The sequence below is a fragment of the Pelmatolapia mariae genome, linkage group LG12 (genome assembly GCF_036321145.2).
Source record: "Pelmatolapia mariae isolate MD_Pm_ZW linkage group LG12, Pm_UMD_F_2, whole genome shotgun sequence".
Taxonomy (NCBI): domain Eukaryota; kingdom Metazoa; phylum Chordata; class Actinopteri; order Cichliformes; family Cichlidae; genus Pelmatolapia; species Pelmatolapia mariae.
In genome coordinates this window covers 16,771,395-16,781,108 of record NC_086237.1, presented here as the reverse complement: position 1 = coordinate 16,781,108, position 9,714 = coordinate 16,771,395, and the positions used below count along the sequence as shown (strand labels likewise).

The 9,714-nt window shown below is 40.6% G+C and overlaps 1 protein-coding gene across 2 annotated transcripts; it reads left to right on the top strand.

The window, feature by feature from the left end:
- Window positions 1-1,471: 1,471 nt before the first annotated feature.
- Window positions 1,472-8,771, top strand: LOC134639267 (cytochrome P450 1A1). 2 transcript variants are annotated; one of them, XM_063490386.1, is made up of 8 exons: window positions 1,472-1,581; window positions 5,016-5,322; window positions 5,412-6,017; window positions 6,669-6,792; window positions 6,904-6,993; window positions 8,074-8,197; window positions 8,290-8,376; window positions 8,489-8,771. In XM_063490386.1, exons 2-8 carry the CDS (start codon window positions 5,032-5,034, stop codon window positions 8,769-8,771), a joined length of 1,605 nt encoding a protein of 534 aa, XP_063346456.1. In that variant the 5' UTR covers window positions 1,472-1,581; window positions 5,016-5,031. The 2 variants fall into 2 exon arrangements, with proteins under 2 accessions (XP_063346456.1, XP_063346457.1); XM_063490387.1 differs by lacking the exon at window positions 1,472-1,581 and adding an exon at window positions 4,710-4,816.
- The last annotated feature ends 943 nt before the right edge of the window (window positions 8,772-9,714 follow it).

The following is a 9,714-nucleotide window of genomic DNA, read 5'->3' as shown; positions in this document are numbered from 1 at the left end:
TTTATTTCATCATGTATAAAATATTGTAATTCATTGTTTGCTTGTCAGAGCAAGTGAACAATGAATTGCCATCTGAACTGGAGATCTGTGGATCTCCTTCATAAAACAGCTAAACCCTCATCTTTTTACACTTGCATTTGGTTAACCTTTGTTTTTATTCTCTGGTATTTTGTTATAAAGCATTCTGTAATTTTTATGTAAAAATGTGCTATGCAAATACATTCTTACATGTGAGTCCACGCCAGCACATGACCTTCACAATCTGTCCCCATGTTTTAAGGTCTTCCCCTCATCAAGAACACCTCAGCTAAGTCGGGCTTGTTCAGCTGTTGATAGTTAGCTTTGTTGTCTACCAGCTTAAAGTTAGCTTATATGACCCTGTTGTTGTCAGTTATAAGACTGTAGGTGATGAATATGCTGTCTGTGACGCCCAAATTTTGAGGGGTTTTTTGAGCACCAACCTGAGGTGGATGGTGGATAGTACTTGGACCTGACACCATTGAAAAGTCTGGCTTGATTAATTTACTGACTCTGGAGCAATCTATGGCAGCTTATCTAGCACAAGGTGTGCACAGCACTGTATGTTTTATTGAAGCTTGTTTCTGCCACTGAAAAAAACTTTTTGTTGGCCTGGAGTAACATCATCTTCCCTCAAGAGGGCAGTGTCATCTGCCACTGGGGAGATGACACTGCCCTCTTGTGAGACAGGAACCACTCTCTCAGTCAGAGAAACTAGTTGGCTCACTCACCTCCAGGCCTCTGGAGAGAATGTGTATTAAATATTTCTCATGTAACTGCAGCGTCTGTTCAGGTTTTGTCGCTTCAGTGCCCAAACAAAGGTGGTTCAAGGTCACTGGGTAAATGTTAATGTTGCATACATTAAAGAAAGCATCCTGCATTTGTCTAACTCAAAAAAGATCTGAGATAGCAGCACCTCCTTTATTACTTCCTTCAGCAACAGAACTGGACTATCCTTTGTGAAAGGGAAGGAGAAAAATAAATGAGTACAACTGATGAGTGATGCAGCTTATCCATCTTATTAGTGTAATTTTACAATTTTGTGCCATCCATCCTCCTGCCTGTAACCTGGAAATCAATCTAAGTGGACCATCTTGGAGCAGGTCAGTTACTGGAGGTCAGTATCTGGAGGACAGTGGAGGGGGGGAGTGGAGGTGTGGGGAGCTGTAATGCATACTTTGCAGAAAAGACTAACAGGATCAACAAATCTTGAGATCCTTTATGTTTGTAGATTATTTTAGTTCCTTGAAACGTTCAACTGTCTGATCATATCAGTTTTGTATTTCATCAAACTGTTATATTTATCTGACATCTGAGGTCATCAAATTCAGTAACAGGCAGTTACTGACACACTCCTTTCTCTAGATGCCTCTTCCTCAGCTCCTCGGCCTTTATCTGTTGTGGGAGGGATTAAAACGCAAAGGAAAGTAGGATGTACAAACTGAGAGATGAGGAGGGGAACGCTTCTCTGAGTAAATCTGCAGCAGCTGCTTGAGGAAACACTGTAAATAAACTGCAGAGCGAGAGCAGTCCCGGTGGCCCGTGCATCGGAGACAAATAAAGGTTGGTACAGCCGTTATTTGTTGCTCCCAAGAAGTGCAGGGAAAAGAGGGGTGGGGCTCGTCCAATTTTGGACGTGACGGTATAAAAGAAATGTAACGTATAGATTCAAAATGCTCAAACACTCTTGCAGCTTGTTAACCGCAGAGACCGGATAACAGCAACTGCTCTCAAAGATGCGTAAGGTCATTAGCGACATATGCGCACCACAGTCAAGCTTACATTTGAAGGTAGCCTGTACGTACTTTCCACCCTGTGACCACCAACAAGCACCTTCACCGAGTGCTTCAAAGCTCCCCTCCCAGAGAGGGGCGTCCACTCTGTAGCCTATCAGGGCGCTCCGGCTTTGATAGAAGTACTGATGTCACATAATCAAGCCCCGGGCTTCTGAGTGAATTTTCAGGAATAAGTAAATAAATAGATGAATAACTCCTAGCAGAGGTTGGTCGCTGTTCATCACTGAGTTTCTCAATTCACCGAGGAGCTAATTTAATTTGCGAGAGCCTAAACTATCTCTGCAGTGGCCTCCAGCAGTCTGCTCTCACCGACGCGGTGATTCTTGTCCCTTCAAGAAGTGGATGTCAATTATTAGTGGCTCCACTGAGTCTATATAAAAACTGTGCCGTCACCCATTCCTTATGGAAACAGTGGTAATTAATAAAAATTAAAATACAGTAAAAAAAAAAAAGAAAAGAAGAAGCTTGTTTTAGATTCTTTGCCACTGTGTTGTTTTATGTTCAGGTTCGGGTTTTCTCTCCGTTATTGTAGGGTCTTTAGCTTCAAATTATTAAAGGCTTTGAGATTTTGTGATTTTGGTGGTATATAAATAAAATTAAATTGATTTGAATTGAATTATGAAATCTCCAAAGGTTGATCCTGTTCATCCGGACGTAGCGTATTCAGTGGAAGGTTTCCCCAATCTTATAAACAGTACTGTTTATAAGATTGAGGAAACCTGAAGTCAGTTGAGACTGAAGAAATCACTTGGATGAGTGACGAAACGTTTTTCCCATTGAATACGCTACGTCCAGATGAACAGAATCAACCTTTGGAGATTTACTTACCTGGATGATTGAGAATGCATCAAGATGAATTATGAAATCTATTTAAATATGAACACTCTTTTCTAAAGCACATTTCCAAAGTAACCAACTGTTATACAGCTTCATAAAAAGTAGATTTGAATAAATTAGTGTTGTGTTTAGGGGTCGGCTTAGTTTAACACATTTTTAAAAGATTAAAACATACAAAGTTATGGCAAAGATGGAAAAGCAGTTATTTCTGATGACTGACGTCACTTGTCGTCAGTTATGTTGATCATTTGTTTATGTTAATGGTCGGTTGCTTTTTTGCTTTATATCGTGAGACAAGAAATAATGGTCCAGTGCATCCTACGTGAGAGAAAGTAATAAAGGGAACACTGAAGTGGCTTTCCTCAACATTTAGGGAATTTAACCAATAATTGATGTTATCAGCAAACTTAGCGGGCTGAATAAAAAAACTGAACAGGTGCAATACAGAGACCCACATATCCGGTAATTATTGTAAGGCCACAAGCCTCTTGGACTGTCCATAGCACACAACAGAGCATATTATTTGTCAACTACTTTAAATCAAAATAGTTGGAAAGAAACAGGCAGCGCAAACATGTGGTCCATTTCAGTGATTTAAATTAGCAGAGATGAGGACTGGCATGTAGCGACTAGCTGCAGCTTCCTGTGTTGGGAAATCTGTCACTTATGTCTATAACTTTAACTTTAAGCCATAGTGGATAGGTAATGAGAAAACATACAAAGTGGATAGTTATTATGAAGGGAAAACTATCCATAGAGGCCCAAACCATTTTTTGTACTAGACTGTAAACAAGCTTTTAATTATATAAAGTTAACATTTTTACACTGGACTGTATGGGGACTGACTGGATTGAAGGCTGAAGCGCCTGTGTGATGGTGTGGCACTGAGTGGGGAGGGCTAGACTTCTGGAAGCCATTTGGAGTTGCTAAATACTTTCCTAGCTCAAAAGAGTTTTTTTGGGTGGTCCAGCATGTTCTGACCAGGCAGCACATAAACAGGCAGGGTGGGACACAGTCATTTCCCATTGTTAAGCTGTTTCACTCAATGCGGCTGTGTTGCAGTCTTCATTTCCTGCCTATCAGACAGGAACACGCAGGGCAGCCTAAATCTCACATTTTCTCCACTTATAAGTGAATGAAGACGTGGGTCAGGTATCAGATCCTTTTGGCAGGGTTGAAATCCATCTCTTTGCATTCAGGGCAATCACCCATTACACCGCGTCTCTTTTCTTCGACAGAGGTTTGGAATACATGCAGTTGCACATGGATTTCCTAATACACTCCATACATTTCAATTCACTCTGATACTACTGGTTCTGGAGAGCAGTGATCCTCAACCTGGTGGCTCCTTGGTGATGATGAAATCCTGTTATGTCTAGATAATCGGTCCACAGGCAGTGGGGCCCTAATTTGTCCTCTCAAGAGTGTGGGGAGGTTCAAAATTAATAGCTGAAGCTTTTCCCCCTTAGTCTGGCAGTTTATTTTCCAGTCTACAGCCTAAAACATCAAGAGAGAACTGAATCATGCACAGCGAAGACATAAGTAGTCAGATTTTAGGTGAAGAGGCAGTGCAGTATTAAATTATAAACAAATCATCCAACTAACAACTAACATTGTTTCTATAAGTGTCAAGTTTTTATTTAAAAGCATCTCCGGTGGTCAGGGCCAGGAAGCTGGTAATAATACCACATAATGAGTTTGAAAAACATTTTTAGCCTATGCACTGCATCAAACAGCCTCCATGTATGAAGTGCTTTGGCTGTTCCAGTGGAGTAGGAAATGTGCTATATAAAAACCATTTACAATTTACCTTTGGTAGTCAAGGTAAGAACTGGGGAGGAGGAGCCCATGCTGTGTAAGGTTCCAGTCTGTGGTTAAATTGGCTGATGCAGTCCTCTGGCTGGCGCAGTCGGACTCATCCAAAACCCTGAGCCAAGTTTCTCACTATGTGTGCCTCTCTTTTGTGAATGGGCGGCAGCTCCCTCTGCAGGGGGCCTGGCTGCTGTTGCTGCATGGCACATCCCATAATGCAAGCCACTCTCATCACAAGTTCCCAAGGGTCAGACCTCAAACCTCTGACTCCCTAATATTTTGGTGTCTGCTCTCTGCTGTCTAAATTGAGCTGTTAATTTTTTTCTCCGCCAAGTTTCCGAGAGGACTGTATGGTGAGTTTATCTTACGGTATGCCTTTCTTATCATTTCTTTATTTTTTAATATTCTTTCCTTGTTTAGTTTTTACAGGACACAGTATGAGGCACATTTTCTTTTATTTTAACGAGGATCTGTTTTCTCCCTTTCAAGGATAAATATGGGGTTTTTTTGTTTTGTTTCTTCGCTTTCACCTTTCTCTCTCTTATCTCTCAGTATTTCTACTTGCAACATGAGGCCACTGCTGTTTGGGATTCTGCCAATCAAGGAGAACTCTTTTGGCTCTCTATCTAGTGTAACTGTTGCACTCTGTCTTTTAACCCTCCTCCTGATGGTTATCTGGGGTCGAAAGAGTAAGAGATCCTTCTTCCACTTCCATCATGACTCTCAACTGGACCACACAAAATACCCCCCACCTCCTGGCCCCAAACCGTGGCCCCTTGTCGGGAATCTGCTCCAGGTTGGGGAGCAGATTCATCTCTCTCTAACTGGGTTGAGGCTTCAGTATGGAGACATCTTCAAGGTACATATAGTTACATAGTTTTTGTATTATTAATTTCAGATGAATAGAGTGAGCATGAGTTAATTTATTTGTTTGTGTCATGAATCCAGCTCCGCCTTGGCTCTTTGACTGTTGTCGTTCTGAGTGGGTACAACACCATCAGGCAGGCTCTGGTTCGACACGGGGAAACTTTTGCGGGACGACCTAATCTTTTCATCTTCTCTGCTATAGCCAATGGGACCAGCATGACTTTCAATGAGAACTACGGGCCTGTGTGGCTGCTCCATAAGAAGCTGTGTAAGAATGCCCTCAGGTCTTTCTCCCAGGCTGAGCCAAGGGGTTTTGGTGCCACCTGCCTCTTAGAGGAGCACATATGTGCAGAGGCTGCAGGGATGGTGCAGGTGATTCGAGAAAAAGCTGCTAAAGAGGAAACGGAGGGTATAGACCCAGCAACGACCTTGGTAACCTCAGTGGCAAATGTCGTCTGTGCGCTCTGTTTTGGGAAACGGTATGACTACAGTGATAAGGAGTTTCTCACTATTGTTGATGTCAACAATGAGGTCCTGAAGCTCTTTGCAGCGGGGAACCTGGCTGATTTCTTCCCCGTGTTTCGCTACTTTCCGAGTCCATCTCTGAGAAAGATAGTCCAGTACGTTCGCAGGATGAACAGATTCATGGAGCGGAACATTGAGGAACACGTTGACACCTTTGATAAGGTAATTAAGTATGCAGACTTACATGTAGGCAAGAATTTAGTTTAAATGGGGAAAAATGACAGTATAATCTGTGCCATATAATCACTGTTTGCTTAAGTTCTATTTATTTCATTTTTGCACATGACTTACTGACATAAACTTCAGTTTCATAATAATCACCAACTAAGCTTCTTAATGATTTGTGAATATTGCAATTTATGAATAAATTTTTTATATTATCTTAACTTTAACTGATCTTTTGCACAGTGACCTTTAATAGATGTCGCCACAGCCTTATGTTGTAAATAATGTGTCTGTTGGTGTTGTTTTCTTTAGATCTGTGCCACTAAATTGCATCCCGGCTCTTTAATCTGACATTGAACTCGTACATTGGTAGCTATGAGCGTAACTGTAGCCAAAAAAATAACAAACAAGTTCCATGGGATGGACCTTTTTTGTTCTTGTGCAGAGATGGCTAAAATGTTCGCACGCACTCTAATTAGGAATTAACAACTCTACTGGAAGACACGCGTCTTACCGCAATTGATTACTGTCCCTTCCCTAATTACTTTTAAGGTTTAAAGCAAGCTGGCAGTTAAAGTAGATAACTTTATATTTGAGCAGTGACAGCTGCATTGATGTTGGAAGGAGTAAAGTTATCTGTGTTTGCAGAACCGTATCCGGGACATTACAGATGCTCTAATTGCACTTTGTGAAGAAAGAGAAGAAAGCAAGGATACTTCGATGCTCTCTAACGACCAGATCATTCACACTGTCATAGACATCTTTGGAGCAGGTTAGGCAAACTACAAATTTCACATTATGATGCTTTTACGCTTGTATTATGCCAGTAATAGATCCTAATGGTGATAATGAATTTTCCCCCTTTTTTTGTGGTTTTCCAAAGGATTCGACACCATCATCGCTGGTTTGCAGTGGAGCCTGTTGTACCTCATCAAGTTTCCTGACATCCAGGATAAAATACACCAGGAAATAGGTGATGCCTTATGCTCCAATAAAACAAACTCATATGCTGTAGAGTGTGCTCGCCAAAGTCACCCATTGTTAGAAACTGGCAAATACACTGCTTACAGAGAATTCAGGGTATGCTAAATAGGAAAGTCTTCTCTTGTTCCTGCTCTGATGACTGACGCATAATCATTCTGTTTCTCATAGACCAAAAATAGGAGGTTGCTCCTTAATCGTTTTGAGTCCCACATCACTGATGAGCATAAGTCAGTAGTACATGTAGTTCTTATCTATTAAAATATTCAGCACAAATGGGATTCACACAGTTTACAAGAAACGGGTGGAAATGCACCTCTCATTAGCAGCTATGCACAGGCCATACAGGAGCATGCAGCCGTCTGTGATGTCTGCAGTATCAGGGAGAATCCTTATTAAAAAGACTGAACAACGGCCAACCGGAGCACGCTTTCTGGAGAGACAGAATCGGACCAGAGAAACTCACAAAAGATCAGTCCAATTTGCTGACGCTTTTTGAAGTGGGCTCAGAGAACTGGTGCTGTCTGTTCTGAGGCACGTTGTATTTTCACAGAGGGCGAGATGAAGCGAGAGAGAGACAGAGAGAACTAAGAGGAGGCAGGATGAATCAGAACAGGAGAGGGGTTAGAGAGTTCCCGGGAGACACAAAGGCGCTGACACGCAAGGCAGTGAACAGACGTAGTCTGACATTATTCCCCTTTTCATCTCTTAAATTTCATTTAATTAAGAGGCTTTTATTCAGTTGTTTACAGTACCGGAAGCCTTATTAGTGGAGCAATATTTGTAAAGTAATCTAAAGGATCAGCATATTTTAAATGGTAATGATTTGTGATGCACATGTGCATAAAGTTTTTACAAACTGAAAGAAAGCAAACCACAGCCTGGAAATCAGTTTATGTTAAGTTTAAATTAAAAATTAATAATATGACATATTAGAATAAGAGAATAAAAATGAAAAGAAAAAAATTAAATAATGTTAAAACAATTACAAGTTTATCACCACTTATGTCACATTTTTTTAGACCCAAAAATCGAGATGCAGATTATGTTTTATTATGTTTCTTTTTTTAAGATGAGCATATCGGCAAACTCCAGCTGCCCAGGTTTTCCAACAAGGCCAAGATGCCTTTCACAGAGGCGTTCATATATGAAGTGTTTCGTCATGCTTCATATGTCCCTTTTACCATACCACACTGGTAAGACCTAAAGTTTTGACAGCAGTAAATTTGTTTTCTCAGCATGTAGATTGTTTTTTAACGCTTTCCTTTGATTTTGTTTTCCTCTCCAGCACCACGAGAGACATCACATTTAATGGTTATTTCATTCCCAAAGACACATGCGTCTTCATTAATCAATATCAAGTCAACCATGATACGTGAGTAGCCGAAAGCAGTTGAAATCTACTTTGTCTCTTTCTTTTTATCTTATAAGACTGTGTGGATTTTTTAACATTTTGTTTATTTGTTAAAATGTTCATTCTTTCCCAGTGACCTTTGGGGCGATCCTGAGACATTTCGTCCCCAGCGTTTCTTGAATCCATGTGGACTCCTGAACAAAGAGCTGACAGAGAAGGTCCAGATCTTCGGCATGGGAAAAAGACGCTGTCTTGGCGATGAATTTGCACGTTTGGAGATGTTTGTGTTTCTCACCACGCTTCTTCATGGGCTGCGTATTGAAAATGTTCCAGGGCAGGAGCTGGATCTCAGCACTGATTTTGGTCTAACTATGAAACCACGTCCATACAGGATTACCATTTCCCAGAGATTTTAGACCGTCTGAAAACTCAAATGATGATCTTTCTGATGTTTTGGAATGTCACAGCGGAAATTAATTGTAGTTATTACTATTTTGTGCTCAGTTTGGCAAATGTGGTCAAAGCACAGACACAAAGATAAATATACACAAAGCGAACATGAGGTCATTTTACAGCATTCAGGCCATCTGCCTGCTACATTAATATCTTAAGTGACTGGTCACAGTTTAAAGCGGAGGAATGAGGATGAGTGTCACTGATCAGTCCTTCAGGCCTCAAACTACATTCATGCAGGGTTCATCCCCATTTGAATTAACCCCCCCTCTTCTTCTTCACACCTCTGTCATGTCCTTGTTTGCTCTTTGTCCTCCATTCCTTCTCCTCCTCTTAATGTAGCTTTAACTCACACCCCGTAAGCTAACTCATCTACTCTCAGTGCTGATCCCCAAATTAACCACACGTTCTTCTCTTTACCATCACTGTAACCTGCCACACACCCAGATAAGAAACAGTACCCAAAATATACGAGAGGTAAAGAGTGTGAAATTGAGCAGTGCTATTTTCATAAGCTAAATGTGATGTAGTATGGCAGCAGGGTAAGTCACAATGACTTCATTAATAGTTTTGTAAATAGAAATAGAATAGACACTTCTAGCTGTTGTTAAACTTTTGTTTGTGAACAAAAGTGCCTTCTTTTGGAAACTATGAAGTACAGACTTCAGCTGTTAGCTCTTACTGAACTGTTTCACCTGAATATTACAAGATGAATCGCTTAATCTTATTGTAAATATCTGACCTCTATACGTCATGTTGAGGTAAATTCATATCACATAAAAAAAACGTGTGCTATAAAAACTGCAAACATATTAACAAATATTCAAATGATCTCAAAGCTCTAATACCACTAGGTTTAATGCCATTATTGTTTATAATGTATGCATAAAATGTTAACTTTTGTAC

Excerpts from the sequence above, each read along its gene's own strand:
- LOC134639267 (XM_063490386.1), top strand. The coding sequence starts at position 5,032 with ATGAGGCCACTGCTGTTTGGGATTCTGCCAATCAAGGAGAACTCTTTT. Across the intron at positions 6,793-6,903 it reads CATAGACATCTTTGGAGCAG|GATTCGACACCATCATCGCT; the intron begins GTTAGGCAAACT and ends GGTTTTCCAAAG. Across the intron at positions 6,994-8,073 it reads TAAAATACACCAGGAAATAG|ATGAGCATATCGGCAAACTC; the intron begins GTGATGCCTTAT and ends TCTTTTTTTAAG.